Source organism: Helicoverpa zea, chromosome 31 (genome assembly GCF_022581195.2).
Source record: "Helicoverpa zea isolate HzStark_Cry1AcR chromosome 31, ilHelZeax1.1, whole genome shotgun sequence".
Lineage (NCBI taxonomy): Eukaryota > Metazoa > Arthropoda > Insecta > Lepidoptera > Noctuidae > Helicoverpa > Helicoverpa zea.
This window is the reverse complement of record NC_061482.1, coordinates 3597052-3624302: the sequence shown is the minus strand read 5'-3', so window position 1 is coordinate 3624302 and position 27251 is coordinate 3597052. Positions and strand designations below refer to the sequence as shown.

General features: G+C 35.2%; 2 protein-coding genes across 2 annotated transcripts; one reads left to right on the top strand and one right to left on the bottom strand.

Moving 5' to 3' along the window:
- Positions 1-210: 210 nt before the first annotated feature.
- LOC124644932 (zinc finger protein 568-like) lies at positions 211-25193 on the bottom strand. The gene is made up of 15 exons (XM_047184622.1): positions 25004-25193; positions 24033-24191; positions 23281-23392; positions 23056-23175; positions 22700-22848; positions 5985-6117; positions 5612-5721; positions 5436-5528; positions 4965-5090; positions 4662-4891; positions 3761-3862; positions 3143-3303; positions 2006-2089; positions 1304-1482; positions 211-869 (listed from the first exon to the last, which is right to left on the bottom strand). Exons 1-15 carry the CDS (start codon positions 25148-25150, stop codon positions 750-752), a joined length of 2025 nt encoding a protein of 674 aa, XP_047040578.1. The 5' UTR covers positions 25151-25193; the 3' UTR covers positions 211-749.
- LOC124644931 lies at positions 16021-19759 on the top strand. Its single transcript, XM_047184621.1, has 3 exons — positions 16021-16944; positions 17143-17361; positions 17772-19759. Exons 1-3 carry the CDS (start codon positions 16789-16791, stop codon positions 19740-19742), a joined length of 2346 nt encoding a protein of 781 aa, XP_047040577.1. The 5' UTR covers positions 16021-16788; the 3' UTR covers positions 19743-19759.
- Positions 25194-27251: the final 2058 nt, after the last annotated feature.

Below are 27251 nucleotides of genomic sequence, written 5' to 3'. Positions count from 1 at the left end.
ATTGTTATTTACTAAATTAGTTATACCAATTCTTGGCGAACTTTTTGGTCATACTACTACGCACGCAAATATCGCGCCGCGCGCCGCTCGACTCGACACAACATAACGAAACTACGGAAAAAGCCGACAATACACGAAGTCTTATTACTTTTAGAGTCTATTTGAATTTGTTTTGACTGTACGGGGTTAATATGACAATAATTTCCGTAGTTTTAATTATTTTTGGGATAAAAAATTACCTATATTAAAAATTATATAAATCGATTCAGTAAGCGATTCTGAACAAACTAATTTCAGGATGTGCGTTAATTAAGTTACATGTTGTATATATCTCAAGAGACTCTCCCGAAAGGCCTACATTGCTCGTAATATATCTGAGAAGGATCAAAAGTTTTATAACTTTTTGGGGACTTCGTTATGAGTTGCAACTTCAAGTGTACATTTTTATATTTTATAACCTAACAAAGTCAACTTAAAGTACGTGTTTTCTCATTTTTTGGGTTCTGGGCCGGAGCTCCATATATTTCGAAACATCCCTTTTCCTAAAAACAGATTGCTTTCGATAAGCATACGTAACTCAACAATGCGCATACCCTCTCCTTTGTGACGTCACCTATAAACATAATGCACGAGAGAATGTGACATGCGCTGTTGCATTTGCACATTTTATTGCCTGGTTGCCGCGAAATTAAACTTTAACTAACGCTACCATAAGTTCAAAATACATGGAGTCAGCTCCAAATTAGTTCTTAATTACTATGATTTATGCTTTGAACTGTATAAGTGATCGCTTGCACCTCAGAAGGCGCTTCTGCAGGAGGAGCGGGGAAGTGGCCGTGGGCTCTTCTGTGGTTCTGTAACGCTGTGCCCTGGAAAAGAAACAAATCAGTTGAAAACAAGGAGCAACAACGAGAAACACCCAATTCCGCCGTGTATCGAGAGGAATAGATATACAAATATACATATGCAAAGAGTATCACCTCTTTAGAATTTCTTTTCAGAAAATTGAATGTTGTTTCTTCTAGGTAGGAAAATTGTACATAGTGAAATGTAAGATTTTTGTTGTAATCATTCTTTGGTAAAATATTAATGAAATGTATTCTTTCAGTTCGTTTAATCTTATATATATGTATAATCTAGCTAGAGAATCCAAAACTCTAATCACTAAAAATAAAAATTTAATTTATTTAGTGCAGGTGATTATCGTAGTCCCATATCTGTACAATATAAGGGGCAACGGGCAATGTATCACGGACGAAAACAGTGTAAACAGTAAGTTTAGCGATAGAAAATAATATTCGACCTGTATGAATCTATCGCCACACACTTCACAGATGTAGGGCCGGTCGCCCGTATGTCGACGAATATGCAGGTTGAGATCGTTGCTCTGCGAAAACGCCTTCTCGCAATACGTGCACTTGTAAGGTCGCTGTCCAGTATGTACTCGCATGTGACGAGACAACTTATTGCTGCGCGAAAACCCTTTAAAATATAACCACTCATTAACAACGACATTATTATAAACTAAGTAGAACAAGCAGTGCTTATACAGCGTGTTACAGAAGTACCCGTAAAACTGAAAGGGAGTTAAATGGCCCCTTATAAAGAGTTACAAAAATGTATAAATGTATTAGAATATCGTCAGGGTAAACCGGATCTCCGAAAATCCCGTACAACATACAAGATTAAATGAAGTATAATACGCACATTGCTACAAATTATTTACAGCAATAAAAATACCACGAGATGTTCAGTAGTCACAACAGTGGCAAAGTGGAGTGGCAAATTATTAGTAGGTACTGTGGAAGTACTGTGTTCCAAATAATCAATCTATCTGAAGAACTTTTCAATAACATGACAGTTTGCAACGCTTGGCAATGATTTTAGCAATATTTTTTTGGAATACTTTTGCAACACCTCGTATATCTACAGAATTTTTTTTTCGATATTATCATTTATACACATGTAGTACTATTCGACAAAGGATTGTTAATTTTAAACATACCTTTACCACAAACACGACAGATACATGGTTTTTCCCCAGTGTGAGATCGTCTGTGGCATTGTAAATCTGAAGACCTTGGGAAACCTGTAAATAATTAAAGGGTAAGAAATCCTTGTTTCTATATAAGTTAGCCTTTAAGGGTTGAGCGCACGAATGCACTACAAGAACGTCCGACCTCATTGCATCGCGCATTCCTGCGATATTACGCCATACTTGGATAGTCATTTTAAAAGACTTGGTCCACTCTGAGACAGCTTTAGTGAAAGACGCTCGGCGCCTGCGCCGCCTGCATTGTTTTACATAGTTTATATTAACTAGCTGTAAACTTTGACTAAAACAAACAAATAATACTCTTATCTCCCACTACGAACGAAAACCGACTGGTTTGACAAGCCTTGCCTTCTAGAACGTAGCTGTCAAACCAGCCGGCCGGTACCAATGAGCATTCATGTTTATATAAAAAGGTAGGTGCACTACAGGGTGTAGTATCAAATACACACCTGGCGGCTAGGAAGATAGTACATCGATTCAGAACTGTGGGGTGGGAGTTAAAAAATAATATACTACAGCCAATAACACCAGCACCCGATGATCTACTGAACACAATCTTTTGTAATTATACAAAACGTCATGGCGGCCAATGTGGATGCTCAAATGATGTTCAAAAGTTTGTGGGCATTACCGTGGCCAGTCATGCTTAAACGCAGAGTCAACAAATGATGAAGACGTAGATTTAGATCAAGAACTCGACCCCACATTTGAACACAATGATATATTTTTATATATATTTTTCAAAATGTAGATAAAAAATATATATTTGTAAAGAAAATAGATTTTAATTTAATTTAGTTTAATTTTTTCTTTTTATTTGACGTGCTTACACGGTGGTTTTTGAATGTCATAATTTGGCATTGGATTTCACTTGAGATTTTTATTTAAAAAAATGTGATTAAAAATTGTAAAAAATAGACATTGGATATAGTTTCTTCCTGATTAGAAGAAACAATTCAATAATAAATTCATCCAATCCCAAAACCATAGTCTTATATATTTTTCAAAATGTAGATAAAAAATATTAAATCACATCGCAGTTTTGTGTGGTTGCCCTAAAAGGTAAGATTTTTTAAATGGGCTTACCTTTACCACAAAAATCACATTTATAGGGTTTCTCCCCGGTGTGGCGCCGCATGTGAACGATCAAATTGGAGGAGTTCGAGAAACTCCGGCCGCAATAAAGACACAAGCAATTATTAGACGAAGGTTTTTCGCGGTGCACATCATGCACTCGTTTGTGAGATCTGAAAGATGAAGACAATTAAGTTAATTTTTTTTTTCAATTAAACAGTATTTTTAATAAGTAAACAAGATGTTTCAAAATATTATCTACCTATAAATTATCACAGAAAACCCTGGTCAAAAAACGCCCAGAAAAATCGTTATGTCATTAACTTTAATTCTTCTAATCGATGTTAATTCATGTTTTTCCAGATCGTGCAATTTTGGGGATTGACTATATTTTATGACTCTTTGTCGATCCGCAGATATTGGGTAAAAATTTAAACCATTCTGCACAGTTAATTTGTTTATTAATTTTAACAAAATACATATCATAAGTGCAAATCTTTTTTAATTTGATTGTTTGTTATGTCACGAAGTAAGTTTTGAAAAGTGTAAGTAAAAATAATTCTTTATAACTTCTTTAATCTTTTAAAACTACTCTTTACTTTTTTTAAAACTTGTACAGAAGCAACTCACCTTAGATTATCACTTCTGTGAAACTTTTTTTTGCACACGTCACATTCATAGAAGTTTTCTATTGGCATATGTATTTTAGTATGTTTCACAAGTAAGTCTCGCCTGTAAATAATATATTAATTTTATTTTAAAAATATATTTTTTCAATATTAAGTACCTAAGTCCATTACACACGGAGTCGTAGCGTAAGCGTATCGTAATTTGCGGTTACGACAATAGCAGTAAGAGCATGAATATTTTCAACTAACTCCACACAGTAACCCTATCTATTAATCGATTGGTTTTGGAAATGGAAAAACAAAATAGTAGTGTGTCCGACGAAAACACATTGACAACGCTAGTTTTAGAAAGATATTACTATAAGAAATTATTACACACATGGTAAGTAATGAGTTTTATATCAAATGTTTCAGATTATTTTTAACGGCTCAAGGTCCATATGCCATGCTTGCAAGAGTGGCAGACCTGTTAAGGGTTAGAAGATTAGCCAAAAACCTTTCTAAATACGTCAAGCCATTTTTTCGTTGGAAATAAAAATGATCCCCTATAACGAATAATGAACTATTGTTCTATTGAAGGACCTATATTTATTTGCAGAAGACTTTTTTAAACAGATATGTGTCGCTTGATTTAAAAAAAAACGTGTTGTTTCTGTTTTACACGACAACACTCCCCGACACACGAGTCTCATTTGCGGAGCAAAAAGTGACTATGCTTTTGCTGTTCAGAGCTTGGAATCTAATGCTCGAACATTCGTGACAGGAGCAGCTCAAACATTTAAGAAGCTGTTATTTATTTGAGTAGCGACCCAGTATTCGACCGTCTCATCCTCAACATCCAAATACGCTTACGACCCGTGTGCGCCTTAATGAAACTTCATGGAAGGTATGTGAAGTCATACTTATAGAAACTTCTACTGCATGTATCACACTGGAATTGCCGCTCATCTCGTCTGGTTTTTGGATCTATAAATTTCACTGACACGCTTTGACCCTCATGATATCTTAAAATGTGCTTATTTAATGATATTTCATAAGCAAATTTTAGTCCACAAGTGTTACATTTATATTTTCTTTCGATTTGCTTGCACATGCTTCTATGGCGCGCTGCTGAGCGCAAAGAAGCAAACACCTGAAAGAGAACAATTAAAATAATAGGATATTATACGAATGATACTTTTTAAAGAGTTCGGATAAACGCGTACCTTGGTACAAAGGTTACACCGATGAGACAGTTCAGGATGTTCAGCATCGCGATGATTAATAAGATCCGATTCCGATTGCAATATGCAGGTACACACACTGCATACTTGTAGCAAGTTGATAGCCTCCTGGAAACATTCGCGAGTTAAGACAGATTATTGAGCATCATTCTAGTACAAATATCACACGAAAAGGGGATGTGGGTAATATTTCTTGTACTTTTTAGGAATTAACAACGAGTTCTCCCACGAGCTGTGGGAAGAATCTGCCACAGAGGAATCTCATGAGTCCTCGGTTGCTATACACCTCCTTGAGAAAACGGATGTTTTTCGGCTAAACACCAATAAGGAGAATAAAACTTTTACTTACTCAAACACAGAAAAAGTTACCATTGCGATGGATGTGTTGGTAGTGCAGTAGTGCTAGTGATTTGCAATAGTTATGAATGTAGAACCTTAACCATATGTACATACCATATCTGAGTTCGGATCTATGAATTCCCGCAGGGTAATTTCTGACGCAATTTGTTGTTTTTTTTTATTATTAGAATCTGTATTCGTGGAATCCTGGAAGACAAATAAATATTTACATTATGCTCATACCATACTTCAAGATAATTTCAAGTATCTAAGTGTAGTACACTACATACATTCTCAACATTATTTATTCCAGCTTTATCTTCAATACAAATATGCTGATAAAACTTTTGCGCGTCGAGATATATTTTCTTGCAATTTAGACAACGCAGCACCTTCGTCTCTAAAAAAATAAAAAAGGGAAACATAAAAAAAACGTTGATCGCAGCATTAAGAACAAAATAAATCGAAGGTATTTTTTTTGGTGCAAAACCAAAAGTTATAAATCTACTGACACTAACGTAGTAAGTCATTTTCCCATTTAACTGGATGCAGTTGCGTACCGTATCTCTAATTTGCTTTGCTCATTATACGGATATCAGTTTATGATATATGAAACTATTACACTTAATTCATTCATTTCCATTGAATTTATTTAATACGAACCTTTATGAGTTACGGCATGTAATCCTAATTCTTCTTTGGTTTCAAAATGATGCTTGCAAAATGCACATTCAATCTTTTTAGCAGGCATTGACGTAATGCAAAATCCATTTTCTGATAATTTGTTAAGGATGGTCTGAAATATACAATGGACAACATAAGTTAGACGATCGTCATTCAATAGAGCGTGTTGTTTTTAAAACGTGATAGAACATCACAATACCATATAAAACGACTTAACACCCTACAACAGTCTAAAACATCAACACCTAACTGCTTCAATAAATGAAACAGAAAGCTATGATAAATTCAAAAAGAGTATTTAAAACGGATTGTTTTACTGTCGAGTCTATTTTAACGTTTATTTTGAAACTAATAATCTCGTAGGTAAGGTACTTTTTCTAACACAATCCATCATGACCTCTCTTGCTGATCATACTTCTGTTTTAGTCTCAATCAAAAATTAAATTGAATTGTTAGACACTATTTTGGATGCGAAAACGACAAAAGCTTACTTTATGATTCTAAGAAATAATAATAATATGATGATGATTTGATAAATTATAAAATCACTGACAAAACGGAACCAGGAAAGAAATCTGATAGATTTACAGGTCTTAACATACTGAACCATCGTCATACCATATATCATATATCGTAGACCAACCGAGTAATTGGTTCTGATCAACTTAACTAGCTTCGATTTGATATTACCATTTTGAGGCAAAAGTTCAAAGACAACAATAACGTAAACCGTTGTCTTAAAGAAGTCCGCGGAATTCCGCAATAGAACTTGACAAGACCCATAAGAAAAAGCGATCAGCACACGTCTTGTCACTGTCACACGAATGAAAATTGTATATTTACAAGCCGACGCACACATAGGGCCGCGCACAATTGAGTTGAACTATCTGTATAAACAGTTCGATAGTGAAGTCCACGGTCTACGTTAGACGACAAATTACGCGGCCGCTATTCCATAGACTGCTCCAAAGGACTGGCTACAGTATTGAGTAAAGAAGAGGAGGAACATTTAAGCAGGTGGCTTATTTTTATGGTCAATAGTGGGTTTCCTGTAAACAAGTTGTGCTGGATAGCGTAAGTTTGCTAGTGAAAAAGATGAAGCGGGATAATCCATTTCGAAATGGCAGACCAGGTCGTCACTGGATTGAGGCTTTCTTAAAACGACATCCGAAGTAGGCCAGCGAGTGGCCAAATTTGACGCAGACCCGCGCTTTAGTGAAAGAAGAAGAAGAATATTAGAGGATGGTTTGCAGAAGTAGGCGTATATTTTAAAAACTCACATCTCGAAGAAGCAATTCGAGATCCACGTCGGATTTTTAATTGTGGCGAAAGCGCTTTCTTTTTGTCACCGTCTGACAACAGAGTTTTGGCAAAAAAAGGAGTTAAAAACATCTACAACATTATTCCCAGCGGCGAAAAAGAGTGCGTGACCATCTTGGTTACGGCTAACGCAGCAGGTGAATTGGCGCCTCCGATGGTCTTGTTCAAGCTCAAAACGATACCACACAAAATTGCAAAAACTGCACTGAAGGACTGGATTAGGATGTACGCCAAAGGGTTAGATGACAGGAGAGTCGTTTTATGAATATATGACAAATGTTTTCTATTCCTGGATTTCAAAAACTGATATCGAATTTCCAATAGTTTTTTTCTTGGATGGACATTGCTCACACACTACGCTGTCTCTAAGCAATTTCTGTCGGGATAAAAACATCCAACTGGTTGCACTATATCCCAACGCAACTCATATGCTTCAACCAATGGATGTGGCTGTTTTTCGTCCTCTGAAGTCCATATGGAAGAAATCCGTTTATGACCGGCGAAATGACAGCCAATTCATTAAGCTCCGCAAAGAGAATTTCTGCCCGCTGCTACATCATCATCATCCTCCGAGCCTTTTTCCCAATCATGTTGGGGTCGGCTTCCAGTCTAACCGGATTCAGCTGAGTACCGGTGCTTTACAAGAAGCGACTGCCATCTGATACCGCTGCTACATAAATCTCTAATTCAATTAGACCCCAATTCCATCAAAAATGGTTTTCGCAAATGCGGCTTGTCACCCTTTGATGCAAACGGCGTTGATTATTCGAAGTGTGTGACAAGGCAACCAACCAAAGCTGATAATACTAATCCAACACAACCAGATACCATAAGCCAGCATGTCCAATTCATATAATCGCAAATAAGACCCGAACACCTAGAAGCTTTCTACGCCAACGGTGATGCGATTTGGAAAGGCGATAAATCCTTGGAAGGATTATTCAATGTCTGGAGGCAAATGCATACATAAAACAATTTGCCTTCAGATAAATTAAATAGTAAATCTTCGGCTATGACAAAATTGTGTGCTCAAAAAACGTATGCAGACATTGGAAACTTCACAGGTCTGACTGACATCTTGGATTTAAACGAGTTCAATGACTCCTTAATCACTGAAAATTAAAGTCATGCAGGGAAGAGATGTGCGAAAATGTTGATGGGACCCTCATGAAAATCCTGGACGTGGAAATCCCAACTTCCCAACAACTTCTCCATAACGAGCCTTCACTAACAACATTTCCTATTGACTAAAATCAAACTCCTTCGGAAAAGAAACTAGAAATCACCCCTCATTTATCAGGTCAAGTTATTCGGACAATAGGCTCTATCCCTGTGTATATCACTCCTGGCAAAAAAAACAAACTCTGGGATAGTAGCAACGGCTTTATCGTCGAATGTGGTTGATGCAGATAATATGAGTATGATACTGCTATCACTACTTGCCCATACAAACTCTATTACGGAATCAATTCCGACACAAATACAATTTCAGACGACAGTAACACAGCCGTCATTTTCTAACAAGGAACTTGTTTCAATAACACCTCCATTCACAAGATTACCAATGCATTCGAACAAAATCATTGCGACATCGATAATGGCTGATGATACAACTCTTGATAATCCACAAAACAGAAACCAAACATCACAAAATATGATGACATCGACACATACATCTATACAACAAGCGTTACCCGAAGATGACAGTCACAACCAACCAAAAACTAAATATTATGGAGATTTAATTGTACCGACACCATGTAAAAATGGCTTTTGGCCAGAAACTCCCAGTACCAGCACAAAAAGTAAACTTAAATTACCTAGCGTGATAACATCTGATAGGTGGCAATTTTTTGCACAGAACAAGCAAGAAGCGAAGACAAAAAAAGAGGAGAATAAAGTTAAAGGAAAAAAAAATAAAAGAAAAAAAGCAGAGCTTGGAGTTGGTAACAAGAAGCCTAAGAAGAAATCAATAGATACTGGGGCAAGGGACATCGCAAATGAAGATTGGTTTTGTCGGTTATGCCAAAGAAGCACGAAATTGGACATGATACAATGTGTGACTTGTAAGACTTGCAATCAGGGATGCGGCAGTGTGATGTTGCTCGGCAGCTAAACTTGAGTCGTTTTGCCGTTCGACGAGTGTTCCAACGCTTCTAAGAGACTGGTGGCTATACAGTTGAGAAATGACACTCCACGGCAAAGTTGAAGACTCTGCTTTGATGGAGTACATAACACAAGGGAACAAGATTTTTGCTGCATGAAATATTACGACTAATATTGTATATTTTTGGGCTGTTAATTTAAGATCTGAAGTCAGAATTTCTGTATCAGCTTTAGTTTTTGAGATATCAACAAAACGTGATTTTCAAGAAAAATACAATTTTATTAACAAAAAACAGCAGAAGAACAACAATTTAAGCATCAAAAAACTTTATTTTATAAGATTTTCTAGCTTGATTCGGTTCACTAGGGCTGTCTTTAATGCTGCAACAGTAGTTCGCCATCATGTTGGCATTCCAATGACCCTGGGACCGCTTTTCCATAGTCCGAATATCTTGATGGAACCGTTCACCTTGTTCTTCACTGAGATCACATAGATTTTCAGGGAAATTGTCAAAATGGCTGAGGAGTAAGTATACCTTGATGCTCATATTACAACCAAGCTGTTGGAAATGCGACAACATCTGTTCAAAGTGCTTTGAATAAGCTTTCATCCTTTTTGTTTGATAGAAAATTTTGTGCAATCCAAACGAATTCGTTTCAGGCATTTTTTTCGATTTTGGTCATGTAATTATGAAACTTCTCATCCTTCATCAACCTCCTTATTTGTGGACCATCAGAAATTCCGGTTTTTAGTTTCTCTATACTCAAATTATGGGACTTTTTAGATATGTATTGACCATTTTTGTTCAGAGCTTTTACAAATTGTTTCATAAGCCCAACTTTGATGTACAAAAGTGGTAGCACGTGTATTAAGGTAAGGTGGTAGATAACAAGTTAGGGTAAATCAATTTGGACCGTTTTTTTTTTTTTGTTAATATCGTTCATATCAACCACGCAGAAAAACTACCTAATGATTCGAGGGTTCTCGCCAGATCATCGGTGTTTGTTACTTGAAATGGGGTCTTTTCTTATTTTTCCATAACCTTAAAGACTCGACGCATGTTTTACATACCATTTTAGACACCCAGTAGGTACCTGTCGCAGGTGTCCAAAGAAAATCCAAAGAACTCAAAGTACACCCGTTTCAAGAACTCCGACACACTTAGTCTACAATCCTTCAATGCATATTCACCACAAATATTACAGAAATAGTTAGTATCATTTTTACAGTTATTTTGCAAAATAGAAATAGTAAAAATTATATACTTTTTAAATAAAATGCTCTGTTTATGAAATTTAAGCTCGAATATACGGTCAATAGCTGTATCTCAAAAACTAAAGCTGTTACAAAAAAAAATGTGGGTAGATTTGAAATCAGCGACCTCGAATTAGTAAACAAAAGTCATAAAATTTCATGCAACAAAAAAAAAGTCTTATTTTGTTCCCTTGTGTAATTGATGGCATTCAAGATAGTGAGTCTAACAAAACTATGTTGTATGGAGCAGCTGATTTAAAGGAATTTCGTAAGAGACTGGAGATTTGCAGTTTACGAGATAACCTTGAAAAAACGAGAGGTATGCTATGAGGAAGATAGGTAATGTTGAAAGTCCTATTAACACCACTAGTTCCGCGGATTTTATGAAGCCATGGATCAGCGCGGAAGACAGTTAAAATAGATTAAAATCAGGACGGCCGTGTGGAATAGGAACTCATTTGAGCTTTTTAGTATTGATTTATAGATGAAGGAGAAATGTCATTGGGGAGTTGGCAAAAGTTGGAGAGGTTAAGTTGTGTAAAAGATGCGAAAATTATAATAAAGAATATAGTTAAACAAGTGTGTTTTTGCTCAACAAGCGACCCACATCTTACATATATTAAATATCAATCATCATATATCAACCGGGATGCTAAATAATGTAATTATATTTTAATTACAGCTTCTTTCTTTTTTCTCTATCTGCATCTTTTCTTATTCTAACTCTCCCATAACGGGCCTGCTGGAAGAGATTTCTCATGAAATAAGCCGTGCCTATGTACTATGAGTTCTATTTTTCTTGTTGTTTGTTTTCCTCGTGTGTACATGAACTATTAAATAAATAAATGCTTTGAATATCGTATTGTGATCAATTTCCAGTAAAAAAAATTGTCGCTCCTTGTATACAATGTTGGTTGGGTGGGTGTTTGTTGGGGAAAGGCTAAGCACATGGTGATGAATAAATGTGAACCACGACAAAAAGCGAAAACAACAAAGTGTAAGGTTTCACAATTTAATAGTGTTTAAAAACTCTTTCGATTGTAAAAGGTTTTGAGAACTGGCCACTGACAACTGACGTCAGACGGAACGCGGGTTTCTTAAAAAAAAGGATAAACAAAAGAAGGGGAAAAAAAGACGGGACTTAGCTGTTCGGGGTTCGAATTTTTATACCCCGCGCGGCGAATCATGATCCGTATGACGTTTCAACTGACAGTAGTAATAGTGATGCGAAACTACGATAAAATTCTGTTAGGCAAAGGTCATGTCATTCAGCCAGGTCATTCAACGGCTTTATTATATTTTATGTTACTGTACATTATTTTTTATTAAAATTGCACAATTTAAAGAGAAGATTTTTAGGTTTTTTTTTTATTTAATTTTAAAGAATTCATAATTTCCAGCTTCATGGAAAAATATTTAAAAGGTGGACATAGACCTACCGTATTTTTTTAATTCAGTCATATCATGTCTTGTCAGTCTGCCTGCGACTACTTGCGAGTGCTCTAACGCCTTGTATGGGCCACGTGTTTCTTTGTTAGCTGAGTTTTGTTTCTGTTTTCGCTGTTATTTGTTGATTTTCGGTTTTGCAAAATGTCGAAAAGACAGCGGAAAACTGTTCTCAAAAGAAGTTCGCGAGTTCGTAGTTCGTATGCGAGTCTATTTTGCTCGTAAACAACAAAATGGCAGACCCTTGTTACCGCTTGAAAATGTTCGCGATCGTTTCTCGAATAACAAAGGAAAAATTTGGTGAGTCGACCATGGAGGACAATAAACTATTATCACCAAAGAAGAAAAAGAAAAGGTTAAGTTATATAACAGAACCTGATAATTTTGATTTAGATGCTATACGCAATCATATTTATGCTTACTACCTACGAGGTGAATTACCGACCTGCCAGAAGTTAGTATCTTCATTAAAAGCTGCAGAACTCTTCAAAGGCGGCGCTACTTCCCTTAGAATTGTTTTAAAAAAATGTGGCAAGCGAAAAATATTAATGGAGCGTACTGACATTGCTTTACAACGATGCGATTTTCTTCGCAAAATAAAACAAATTGAGAACTGGGATAAGGTAGTATACCTAGATGAGACATGGCTGAACGCCAATCACACCGTAGGTAAGGCATGGACGGATGACACAGCCAAATCCAGGATAAAAACTCCGGAAGGAAAGGGCCAGCGCTTAATCATTTGCCACGCTGGCACAGCTACAGGTTTTGTGCCGAATTGCCTGTGGGCTTTTAAGTCTGTAAAAACCACGGATTACCACGAAGAAATGAATTTTGAAAACTTCAAGAAATGGTTTATAAAACTGTTAGAAAATTTGAGTAAGCCACATTATATTTGAATGGACAATGCGCCATATCACTCTGTTCAAATGAATAAACCCCCCAGTAGCAATAACAAAAAAGCTGAAATTTTAGTGGTTACAATGCAATGGTGTGGAAGCTGACACTCAAATTTTAAAAAAAGAGTTGGTCAGACTGTTGAACATGCAAAAACTGCAGACGCACCCATCATATTTTTTGGATGAATTAGCCAAAACAAATGGTCACACAGTAATTCGGTTACCGCCCTACCACTGCCAATATAACGCAATCGAGTTGATATGGGCGCAGGCCAAAGGTATCTATTTGTTTTTTTCTTAGCATTTATTGTCCCAATGCTGGGCCTTTTTTTATAACTAAATGTACAAATATTTTCAGGTTATGCAGCTAGGAGTAACACAACTCCGCCATTCATTTCAAAATGATGATTTTATTAGAAGAAGCTTGCGCTCAAGTGACAGCTGACGATTGGCGAAAAGTGGTCGAGAGAACAAAGAAAATGTGCCTACAAGACTGGGATCGAGATGTTCAATTCGACAATATTATTGACCAACCTGTACTAATAAACGTCACGGATAGCTGCAGTTCGGACTCATATTTTGAGGATCCGCTTGATCCTGTATCCGATTCAGATTGATTAAATAAAATACAAATACACTGTTTTTTTTTACTCAAAGCATTTGTTTTTTTCCAACAAATTATCGATATTTTGTTTATCGATATGTCCCTTTTTTTCGATAACAGCTTGACGACGTAACTTTTGCAGCACGTACCATGTACATTTCCATTGAGTTTTTTCCATTATTTCCGAACATTACGTAATAATTTCTTAAAATTAATTTTTATAATTTACAAATGTACACAATTATTATTTTTTCGAATTTTTAATGGGCCTGTTAAGGATTGGTTGTGACAGGCCGTCACTACAATGTTAAGCGCTAACGAACTGTCAAAGGGATCATCATTCGCCGCGCGGAGTATAGTTATAGTTCGGCCATTCAGAGAATGCGTTCCTGACACGTCGCGATTGAACTGACGACGTAACTACATTCATTGATTACACTAGTTTACAAAATCAAACTTTTTGCCTGTTGCCGTGGATTTAATGGCTGGTAACATTCACTTATGTTTAGTTTTTATTAATTACACCCGCAAAAATTTTTTTGTAGCTCGACTTTACTTGTTATTGACTTTCTCTTTTCTGAACCTTTTTCAGTCGCTGAAGTACGTATTTTATTGTAATTATACAAATATGTGAAGTTTTTACAACACGAGTAGTTCAAGGAGGCGTTGTTTGAACAATCCAAACCATGTTTGTTACTTATGTGGAGAATATGTGTTTGAGAAGAGTAGAAATGTCATCAGAGACGCTTAAAAATACTTATTTTTTATATTTTGGAATGTTGTTAGATAAAAATGACAAATCTTGGGCTCCTGATTGTGTTTGTAAATCGTGCGTTGAATATTTAAGATTATGGAAAAGTGGTAAAAGAAGTACTTTTCAACTTAAAACACCAACTATTTGGAAAGAATCGAAAAATCATCTCGACGGCTCTTACTTTTGCAGCGTGAACATAAACAGCTTAAACACCAAAAATCGAGCTAAATGGCAAAACCGAAGTAGAACATGTGTTTAGCGAAGAGTGTAGCATTCACCTGAACTTTCAGAGAATAAAAATTATATTGAATTTTGAAAAATTATAATGAAAATTATGTTGAACTTGTCGAAGACCTGCTTTTACAAATAAGAGGTATGGGATGCAATTTGAGCATAAAGTCACTTCCTCTTCAGTCATCTGGACAGATTTCCAGAAAATTTAGGAGATATGAGCGAAGAGCAGGGGAGAACGTATGCATCAAGATTAACGTGTCATGGAAGAACGTTATCAGGGTTTCTGGGATGTAAATATGATGTCTGACTATTGCTGGTCTCTGATACGCCATTTCCCAAAGTCTACACATAAGAGAAGAGCTTTAAAACCAAGTTTTTTGGAACTTAACAATTAATATAATTTTTAAACAAATATTCTTTAAGGTAAATCCACGTTTTTTCTCTTTAAACCGCACTTAGCTGAATCTCAAAAACTAGAGCTGATAAAAAAAAACTACTAATAGTTTTAAATATGGTTAAATATGAGTAGTCAACAACAGCTTAAAAAATCCCGGCAACAAATGTACTGTAAACTAGTGTTATTGATATAATAATGTTGTTTTAATGCTCCTCAATTGTTAAAACGGTAAACAACCAGCAAAAATATTTTTATCGTAACTGCAACGCCATTGCAAAGTTACGTCGTCAGTTCAATCGCGACGTGTCAGGAACGCATTCTCTGAATGGCCGAACTATAGCGATATTAATGGTGGTAATTTTGTATTTGAGTTTGATGATAATACATAGGATTTGTGAAACTAGAAAATAAATGCTAATTATAAACTGTAATAGTAAACTGGTTTTTCTTCAACGAGAATCCTTCTACTAGAGACACTTTCCACCACTACAACCTGGAGATTCTTACAAAAGTCGTGGAATTACAACATAAGATCACACATTTAACGCAAGTACATTAACGCAATGCATTTTTTTTTATCATCTGTTAAGTTCTGTTACCCTAGTACTCGTGACAAACAATGATTCGATTTCAATACCAGTATTTCATTGTAGAAAATTATTAAGTTGCTAATGCATTCTTCTCTTCAATTTCTTCTAATTAAATTTTGATATATTTTTTTTAAGTATGGTCATCTACCGATATATCTTTTTTTTTCATATTTTGTAATGTAAACGGAAGCCAAAGGTTCAAGCTGAAAACAAGCGCTTAGCCACCCTCTTGGGGGACCTAAACCTAAGCATAAAGTTGTCGCTTGAACCTTTTACTTCCAGCCCGAGACCTTTCCAACGAATGCAAAACCGTGGCAATCGGTTCGTACGTTCTGGAGTTTTAACGTCAGGAAGGAAAACCCGACTCATTTTTATATTGTAGATTTGTTAAAGGAGATTGCCACGGGGCAGGTCCCTTTTGTGGTATCGTGTGCCTGAATGGAATAATAACCTAAAAATATTGTTTATTTTTTTGTTTCCAAATTATTTTTTATACAATTTCTTTCACCCTGGGAATAAAGTTAAAATTAATTAATAGTTAAACATTACGTCGACATCCGTTTGATTGGTAAACAAAAAAAAGTTGCCAGATATCAAATAACTATTGAAAATTACGTATTTTAATCAATAGAGTAATCGATATCAAAACAAAACAGTTATTAAAAATAAAAAAATACAATTATTTTTAATTATTATTCTAACTATATTCATGATAAGTCTATATTGTTGAACAGATAAGATAAGATAGATAAGATAAGAGCGATTTTAAATTAAAATAAAAGCCTTACGTAATTTAAAAACTTAAATCGATTTATTAATGATTAAATATAATTGCTCTGGCAACATTTACTTGCGCATGTCACATCACTTTGACGTTCGTTCGTTGTGTGTTCGTGATTGCTTTGTATAATACGTTGAGTTTTGAATTCCGTATTTACTTAGTTATTATTTACGATACGTGCCTTTCTGCTACCACCGAGTTGAGCTAATAAGTTCCTCGCGTACTTACTTTATGTTTTGTGAGATAATTGACTCCTCTTTGTGAGATATTGACTCTAAGTGCTTGACTCTTGTTTGTGCTGTTCTTTGTGAGATAAAGTGCTATTCTTGGAGAACAATTTGACTCTTAGTGAAATCCTTGTGTGATATTGAACTCCCGAACTGTTTTTGTCAGAACTATGTCTACCCCAGCCAGAAGTCGGGCACACCGCCTGTCTTACCGACGCTGTATTAACTGTTCCCTTTTACTAGCGTCTAATTTACGCCGGTATACAGTTGAGGAGTTGAACGAGCAAATGACAGTTCTTCTACGAACTTGGACAACGCCTACACCTGTAAGTTATCGTGTGCATAAACAATAATAATTATTGTGGACAATATAAATATAGTGGTTAAATGCATTATGCAAACTCAAAATAACATTTGATTAGAGTAAACTTAGCACTGTAAACTTAGTTCTTTATGAGAGTTTATGTATTTACAAGTTTAAGCAGTTATAAATATAGAATAGTATAGAATATAATCTTTTCCAGGTAACGTCAGATGATATCCTATGTATTGAATGTTATTTGCTGTTGCAAGAAAGGATATTGTCAAATATAACTGGATCCCACGAGGATATATCACCTGCATATGGTCACTTAAATGTTTGTTATGGATGTGGTATCTCTGTTGCAAGTCGGAGAACCCACAGAGTTGAGTTAGACTGTCCACAACGTAGCATGATTTTAAGATGGACTTTAGCACATCTGGTGAGTATTATTTAATAACATTCTGTATCATCACGCCTATAATCCCCAATCACAAGCGTGACGACGATTAGGCAGAGGTGTACCTAACAGTACACAATACATTTTGTCAGTTATGTTCTAAGTAATAACGGTGAGACCATGCAATCAACCAGGCACAAACCCAGTATTCCAGGCTCTTCTGGTTACTACTCATGAAATCTTAATGGAAATACCCAGAAACCCAATCCTGGAACTGAACCTGAGATCTCATACCCTGCAATTGTGTTTAACATTTTCTAAATAATGTTTCAGAAAAAATGCTGCATAGTTTATTTCTAATTGATGCTATTTTTATTCATATGCTTGCACAATAACAATATAGGGTTTGGTACCTATTCTGATATTCACTAATACCAACTATTTCATTTTAGGTTCCACATTTACAAAAAGTGTGCATTCCTTGCTGGTTAGCAGCAACTCGGGAGACGAGACGTTTGGAGGTTCAAGATTCAAACAGACCTGCAAGGGTCATGGATGCAGCTCTATCTTCATTAGAAGACCCCGAGATACCTGAACCACCTCCAATGCCAGCTCCAACATCTCAACCACAACAAGCATTACGAGTTCAATCTAAGATTAACTCACAAAAGTATAAACGAGTTGCTGCAGCTTCTCGTCACTGTATGTTTGTAGGCTGTGATAATGATGAACGTCTTTTAGTACCTATGACTATAAAGGAACTGTTGTTATTGCAGTACAATATATATATACCTTTAAATGCTAGAATCTGTCATCACCATTTATATAGCAATCAGTGGGATGAACTGACTACCAACCTAAATGACTTTACTAGCTTTCAAGTTGATGATATATTTTCCATACTGGAAAGAGCTTCTCAAAGAAGTTTAGATTTTAATAATATTGCAGCAATGGATGCACATTTACGCCATTATTGGCTGGGACTTACAGAGATGCAGTTTAATGAAATATTAAATAGCCTTCCTACTTTACATAATAAGGTTAGAAATCCTAGCCTTGCATTAAGCACATTTCTTGTTAAACTTAGGACAGGGGACAGCAACCAAAGACTGGCAACTCTTTTTCAATTGCCACGATCTACATTAGAAAAAAAAATGAACATTGTTAGGGAATGTTTAAAAGAACATTTTGTACCAATGCATTTGGGAGTTAATCACACTAATATACAAAATGTGGCCTCACGTAACAGGACTATTCCTGAAGGTCTATTCGGAGACAGTAGCATGGCTCCAGATTCTAAACCTGCTATTGTCATATGTGATGGTACATATGTTTATGTACAGAGTAGTAGTAACTACAAATATCAGAAACAGACATATAGTCTACACAAATATAATAATTTGGTTAAACCCTTTTTAATCACATGTTGTGATGGATATATTTTAGAGTGCATTGGACCATATGAAGCAACAAAAAATGACTCGACAATCATGAGTGATCTATTTCGTAATGAAAGTGGTCCAATGCGCTCATTTTTTAGACAGGGGGATGTCTTTATATTGGATAGGGGATTTAGAGACGTGATCCCTGAACTCCAAAGCTATAATTATAAAACATACATGCCTGAGTCATTATTGGAAGGTGAATTTCAATTGACCACTGACCAAGCAAACAAGTCTAGGTGTGTGACTATGTGTAGATGGGTAGTTGAAATTGTAAATGGTCGCATCAAAAGAGACTACAAACTGTTTCGACAAGAATATTTTAACAGAGCATCAACACACCTTATGGATGATTTTAAAATTGTTTGTGCCCTTTTGAATAAATTCCACCCAACAATTGAAGATAGACCTGACGCTGCAGAGTATGTGCAAATTGCTCAGGCGAGATTAAACAGTAGTAATTATTTGGGGGAATTTATTCGAAGGGATAACATCAATAGGAGACGTACGGTTTTCCAAAACATAGACAGCAATGCTCCCCATTTAGATCATTTTCCAAGATTAACTTTAGATGATTTAAGAAGATTTGCATTGGGATCTTACCAATTAAAACAGGCTAGATCCTATTATGGGGAGCACATAAGAAGTAATGGTACTTATAATGTTGAAGTAAGCAATGATGTCTTGGAAGAGGATTTGCCCTTAATATTGGGTCAAAATAATTATTTAATTAGGACTAGAATTAAGTCCCGCCATGTGAGCCATAAAACATATTACTCTTATTTGTTGATAAGTAGAGATGAAGATCGGGCAAATTCTTTAGAAAGTATCATTGCTTACTATTGTAACTGTCTAGTGGGTAACCGTACGGTAGGGTGTTGTGCTCATACTATGACAGTATTGTGGTATTTAAGCTGGGGCCGCTTCAACAATGTGAGTGCTCCAGCTCAATCTTTGGACGAAATATTTTATGAAGAATAAATAGTTTATTCATGTTTTGTTTTTTTTTTATTTCCCTTGCTATTACTAAAATAATAATAACTATCAATAACGGTAATTATGAGTCTATACTAATATTATAAAGAGGAAAGATTTGATTAGGTAGGCTATAATTTATCCGGGTATGGAAAGGTGTTCCCGGGGACGCGGGTGTAACCGCGGGAAACACATAATAACAATTCCATTACTTTATGCATAAATAGAGACATAATTCCATGGTACTGCTATTTACAGTACATATTTCTATGCTCATAGTGATCTATAGTCCATGTCAATTTCTAATTATAACCTATATTCTTAAAACAGAAAAATAATGATATCTCTTGAACCAGGGTGAATAAATGAAAAAAGGTTTCTGATTATGAAAATGCAATGTTTTTCCTATTAGTTAAAATAAAAATCTTCAGGGCACAAACATTTTTCACTGGGACCCAACTTCCCTTACAAAACGGGCAATCTCCTTTATATATCACATTATCTTTTTCAAGTCAGGCTTTGCAAATTGAAGAATTGGCTACTGAAGAAAAATGCAATTGACGCCTCTATAACTGAAATAACCTGTATTCTGGCCTCTGTTAATGAAACCCTCTGCAACTGAGAAAAATATTTGTTTATACCTGGATATCTGAGACCCCAAGTAAGTGGAATACCTCTTTAAGTGAAACCACATTGCAGGTCCTTTGAGGTCTCACTTAACCAGGTTTCACTGTAATACATATACAATAACGCGTTAACAAAGTTGAAGATAAAGTAATTACTATTACTGACCAGATTTAACTGATTTTGGAATGAGCAGATTACAAAAAACAAGAAGGTTGTCTTATGCCCGCCTTCCACTGCGAACGGAACGGACCCATTACGGACTCCGCTAAACTCGTAACGATGATTTTCATACATGTGGTTCCACCAAAACGGAGAGGGGCGGAGAAAATGAACGGAGGCTTCCCGCTCCGCCTAGTTGACCTCGTTGTCAGTGGAAGGGTAAAATAAATTATTTTAAAAACTCTTAGTGGAAGGCAATATATATCATTTCAAACTCCGTTCCGGTCAACTATTTCTCGCTCATTTCACTTACGCAGTGGAAGGCGGACATTAAATGCCTGTATTCGAAAAATTAAATCATCGCTTAAGTAAGTGTCGTTCATTTCTTTTCATGTTCTCGAGAACTTGTATATATTGACCTTTATACCTTCAACAGTTTATCGCTTTGTATTGAGAGACTCTGTATATATTTTATAGGTTGAGAGTGTAACAATAGGTACTCCACGTACCAAACGATAACTATGAGATCCAACGTTTTGAAAAGTTTTTTTTGTATCTGTTTTACATCAGTCACAAAACTCGTGAAAGACGCTAGAACGAGATCGAACGAGGGCGAATTACTAGCAATAGTTAAGTATTATAACTAGTACGACGAAAATTTATATTATGCTAGTCAGTTTTTAGCCAATCCAGTCAGTTCCTTTCATGCCAGCCGCTTTCTTTCTTTCATTTACACAGTTCATGTCAATATTTATTTCATTTCATCGGATTAATACCACTTTTAATGACGCCTCAGGAAAACAATTCAACTATCAAAATAGCACATTTCTATTTTTTATTTATTTATAGCCATGAACAAATAAGTCGACATACATATACATAGATAATAGTTGAGGAATATAAGATAAATTGATTACGAGCAAAAAAAAGAAAAAAATTACACCTCATAATTTAAAGAACAAGACAAAAGTAAACAAACGAATCCCAAAACTTTTATAAAGAGGTAAAATTTTCTGGAAACCAACAAAGACCAACACAATCCAAACTTGACTATAATTCTCTGTATTTTCGCAAAGACAGCCAAAAGTCAGCCTTATTCCAAACTTGGAACTGGACGGGAAGAACAAACTTTTACTTTTTACATTCTAAAAGAAAATCTATTGCGTAGTCGATTCAATGCGAAATATAAACCCAAGTTTTGGCCAGAGCTCGTGACTAAATAATCGACAAGAAATCAAGACGCCAAGAAAAGACTACAGTACACGGACAACTACTTTCTTCGTCTTCAAACAGAATCAAAACCCATTGGGGCTTGATCGAAATATTTATGAACGGACCTTCCTCAGTACAAAAGGTAAGTTTATTTGTCTTTTTTTACTATTGGTATTTTTTTCTGTTATTGAGTTTATGTAAGACCCTAATTTTCAAATTGTCATACGTCAACATGACATATTAAACCATTGTCTATACATTTTTTTTTTAAATTTAATCAATCGATTTCTCTAAGGAGTTTCTATTTCAATAAATAATCCAACAATAATAACATTCTACTGCTTTTAAGCCTTCACAATAAATATTGAAAAAAGGTATGATTGTGTCTCAAACAAGTCATTCGGACGATGTAATCACTAATCACCCATACAAACTTTGTCACCCCCTTTGGGTTAGTTTTTTACAAAATCCTGACTAACGATGCGAGCAACAGCCGAGTTGCGGTCAATGCAAGTTGATGGCGGGCCAGCAGACGTGAAAACAAGTGTTGAAATAACTGGAATGCGAACTACCAGCTAAATTGCTATTTCAAATAGGCATTTGCAGACTCTTATGAAACATCACACTAGTTGCACGGTTCCAAAACCAAGAACAATGTCTCATGGAGAAGAGCCGGCAAGAACTCCATCCACTCTTTTATATAAATGAACATTTTAAGTAAACTTTAAGTAGATCATTTTTTTGTGTTCTTATGGTCCTACCCTACATTGATAATTCTTTTAACCTAGGGCATGACCAAATCATAAAATGGTGTAATGGTGGTGTAATAATAATAAAGTGATGGTTTAAATTAAATTCTTTGTTAGCAGCATTTTTTATTGCATGCATCATTCTCCGAGCCTTTTTCTCAACTACGTTGGGGTCGGCTATTTTATTGCATGCAAAAACCTAAAAATACCACTTACACTGGTTAACATTTTTTTAGGTCTCCCTCTCTTTTTTGGGCCCATTAGATCTGCATGAAATTCCCACATATGTTTCGTTAGATTCTCAGCACCATTGTAACATGTACCACAAAGTGGGCAGAAGGTACGATTTGTTTCATCACACTCGACTGAAAAAAATTAAAATCAACAGTAGAAATAATTGATTTCTGCACACACACACAAGCTAATAAATATTTCAGCACAAGATTTTGCCTTAACCTGCCTGATCCCCTTATAGTGGAACAGGATTTAACAACCACTTATGCAGTTTAAAAAAGTTTTTTTTTTATTATATGAACAATCATTAGATCTCAAGTAATTATTATCACATTCACCTTTTATGCATATTTTCTGGTGATCCAGTAATTTATCACGTGTATCGAAAACGACTAGGCAGCTTTTGCATACAATGCATGACTTGCGTTCTAAAATCTCATGTTCAGTTTTTACAGCCTCTGGAAAACAAAAGCATGATGTAATTTTTTTAGCAAAATTATCATAAATATTTGTACTTAATGTTTCTCCAGATCAAGAGCAATATATGATACTATCAATCATACCCAATTCTTGCAAATCTGGGCCACTGTTTAAAGAAATGTTAAAATCACTATCAACATAGTCATCATTTTCATGTGATGACAAATCTTCAGTCTTTACACTTGATGCATTGTTCTGAAAACAAAATAACAACAATATTTAACAAGTACCACATATATGTATATATTCACATTACTCACAGTATATACATATTTAACTGCCAAGATTTGCTACCTTATACTTTTATTTATCAATTAAATATAGGCATCAAAGCTAATATCAATGTATGCTATGCAACACAATATTCAACACATACTATAAAATGGAAATACTATGTAAGAGAATACACTTTTTTGTTTGTTTGTTATACCCTAAAAAAGGCTCTGAAACTACTGAATTAATTTGAAAAATTCTTTCACTGTTTGAAAGCTATACACTTCCAGAGTAATATAGGCTATATTTTATCAAAGTGTGGGCAGTAGTTCCCAAGGGATGCAAGTGAAACCCCGGAAAAACGCCTAGTTTATTTATAAACCTAAAATTGAAAACAATCAAAATTTTCGTTAGTTTTACATGTAATTAGGGGCTTGGGTTGCTCCTCCTTCATTCTTACATGAAAGAATCAGACAAGACCTGTTAATCTTATGTTTGAATTTGTATTTTATATTTTACACATTTTTAGATAGACAGGAGTCATCATTTATAACAATAATGCTTTGGATCCCTTTATGAGCAGGTTGGACTAAACTTGGCTAGTCTTTTTATATTTACTTACTTGGCCCAATGTTTTTGTCATTAAAGAACATTCTTTTTTTAAAATACCCCTAAGTGACATGTTGGCTTCTTCTGATTTCTTCTTAAAATCATAAGCCTTTTTAGCCTTTTCTTCACACTCACAGCATATTGTAGAAGGCAAGCCATCATTTTTGCTGATCTGTATAAAACATACATGAATAATTTTAACATTATACAGCAAAGTGGGCAGCACTTTTTGTAAGTAAAAATTAACATGGAGTAAGCACATAATTCTATGTCACTTTTAACAAAAAATACTGCATCGTTTTATATCAGCTTATCGCCATGGCAATATGAAATTTTAATACACAATTTTCATGAAGTCTAAAAGACAAACAGAACAATAATGTCGCAATAGACATGACTATAGCAAAATCATCAATATTGAGTCAAATTAAATATGCATTGCATATAGTACAAGTTTAGTAAGCGTGTAGCGTAGGAAACAGGATTTATAAATCATTTCATCAAAAATAAAAATTCTGGAGAATGGCTAATTTTTGGTTTTCTATCACAACGAGTTACAATATTATTCCACTGTGGTACGGAAAGCATTTCAACCACGACGTGTCGAAAACGCAATAGCAGCTAGTACCTCATGTATAATTGTATTGTAATGGGTAATAGACCTACTTTAATCATAAATGTCATTGTTTCAAAACGCTTCTGTAAGTAAGATTTGACAGAATGTGCGCTTCCCAAAGTAGTGGGACTTTTATTGCTTAGCAGAGACATACAAAACTTATAATACATTTCAAATTTCCAGTAAATCGATACAGTGCAATGTATATCAAGCCAGCCTTCTTACACAGTCTTGTTCATTTACCATAGCTTACTCAGCTCATATTTATTACAACCTTTGCTTAGGCGAACTTCAAACGGAGCTAGCTACAGGAAAATCTAAGCAATGTTTAAAAAAAGTTTCGTTAAAAAAAACGTAAACAATTATACCTTAAGTCCAGTTGTTGAAGTAATAATGTAATCTAACGTGGTTGTTGTTCCCACAATTACATCAAATATTGAGTGTAACTCATTATCTTTAGACAGGCATGTTCGACATAATTCTTCAATTTTTATTTCACTTTGAAACGAAGCCATTTTCTTATTTCTCGTTGTCTGTCTGCTTCTTCAGTCACAGATAAGTAAATAGATGTAGCAAGCTATAAGCTATATATAGTCACAGTGTATATTACATCGAGCTTAGAATTATATGTCAATGGTATATTATATTATAATTATAATAGCGATAATGTCATGTCGTTGTCAAATAAAATTAGACTACAGACTATACACACAGCACGTCGCCGCGTCGCCGTCGTCGCGAGCTTGCGCCGAACATTATTTTGATCATTGGATGAACATGAGATTAACAAATTCTGGTTATTTCATAAGCGATTAGTGATTAAGCGTAAGGCGTTCATTTTTTTGCCTTTCATTTGTCATCTTTCACTAGAAAAAATGAATGCTAAGAATAGAAAAAAAAAACTATTCACTCAGAGCCTTTAAGGTATGGCACGTATGTCATACTCTTCAGAAACGTTTCTTTCAATGCCATTCAAAGATCCAGAGGTTTTTATTTAACTCCGCAAGTACTAAGAATTTAAACATATTTTATAGAAAGTTTTGAATTGACGCATCCAGCTTCTAGAAAAGAAAACACGTCATTTTTATTGGGTAGTATTTAAACGCAAATCAAAAAATATCCTTTTTCAATGCAATAAGATTCCGAATTCCCATCAAAATTACTGATTGCACAGCAAAATATTCAACTCAAAATATCACTAAACACACTACAATTTATTTTCGCAGCGTACAGCGATTTTTCCTAAAGCAAAAGCTTTTTCATCAATGCACAGCTAATAATCTTAACGCACATTATACATGTTAACTCTTTTTCTTTTAAATATAGCTTCTATTTTTATTTTATTTACAGCAGTTTTTCTGAATAAAACGGCATTTTATTAGTCACAGTCATCTTATTATTTATTAATTACCACATAATGAGATCAGCAAAAAAAATATAAAATTAAATACAAAATTGTAATTTATTGAATTATTAAAGCCAGTAATTTATTACATTTTTTGCCCAATAGGCACATTTTTAGCTTCTACAGGTGGCGCCACGTACTTGAGTCGGATCGCAAGTCCGATGATATGCTTGCACATATAGTTCTTAAAAAAAATGGGGCAGGTGCATTTTCAGTCATTGTCAGTACTTCCTTTTGGCATACATTTCATAATATAAATAGTCATTAAAGGCAAAGGCAGTCAGAATCATCGTTTGGCATAGTTTTGGAATTTTTATTTTCCTGTAAGAAGCATGCAGCATGTAAGCAGGCATGCAACATGGAAGTAAGCATGCAACATGCAGCAAGCATGGCTTCTGTCACGGCTCCGGCGCTTCGTGGCTCCGGCGGTCCCATGCGAGCTTATCGTCGCAGATGGTTTTCACGCTCACCACCGCAGTTTCGGCTTACTGGCCGGCTGAGCCAGCTAGCCTCAACTGCGTCGGCGAGCGTTAAAGCTACCTGCGCCTCAGCTCGCAGGCCGCCTCGCCCCTCCGCGCCTACGCGGTTTTGAATTGCACTCTAGGGGTAGGGCAAACAAGACTACGTGGAGTCGGTTTTGCAGCGATTCGTTTTCGTTACTAGCTTCAATTTTTAAAACAATGTTTTTTAATTGAAGGTTATAAATGGCAATTTGCAAAATAAATTGAATACAAATAAAATTCTACCATCTTCACAGTACGCTGAATGAAATTTCAGTTAATTTGTTCTGCTTTTAGAAATAATGCAATGTAACAGGATTTTTTTGTTATAATAATCATTAAAATTTGCCGAGCATGGCTTCTTGAAAATTAAGACAAATATGATAAACAGGTTTTGTTATACTTACTGGTTAATATGCGACTGGGATAGTTATTTTGTTATTATACATACACACATATATATATTATATATATGTGTACAAAAACAATGTACAAAGGCGGACTTAACGCCTTAGGCGTTCTCTACCAGTCAACCTTTAGGTGGAGGAGAAATTTCATGGCAGGTGCACTATACTACTATACTACTACTATATATTATATATATATATATGTGTGTATGTATAATAAGTCTATGTACGTTTATATATTTTCGATTTGTCTTATATACATATTTAGTGCACCTGCCATGAAATTTCTCCTCCACCTAAAGGT

What these genes read in the sequence shown, in the direction of transcription:
- LOC124644931 (XM_047184621.1), top strand. Translation starts at nt 16,789, where the DNA reads ATGTCTACCCCAGCCAGAAGTCGGGCACACCGCCTGTCTTACCGACGC. An exon ending in CTTGGACAACGCCTACACCT is followed by an intron (nt 16,945 to 17,142) that starts GTAAGTTATCGT and finishes AATCTTTTCCAG; the next exon opens with GTAACGTCAGATGATATCCT. An exon ending in GATGGACTTTAGCACATCTG is followed by an intron (nt 17,362 to 17,771) that starts GTGAGTATTATT and finishes ATTTCATTTTAG; the next exon opens with GTTCCACATTTACAAAAAGT.
- LOC124644932 (XM_047184622.1), bottom strand. Translation starts at nt 25,150, where the DNA reads ATGGCTTCGTTTCAAAGTGAAATAAAAATTGAAGAATTATGTCGAACA. An exon ending in CTAAAAAAATGTTAACCAGT is followed by an intron (nt 6,118 to 22,699) that starts GTAAGTGGTATT and finishes TGTATATTTCAG; the next exon opens with ACCATCCTTAACAAATTATC. An exon ending in CTGTCGTGTTTGTGGTAAAG is followed by an intron (nt 1,483 to 2,005) that starts GTATGTTTAAAA and finishes TATATTTTAAAG; the next exon opens with GGTTTTCGCGCAGCAATAAG.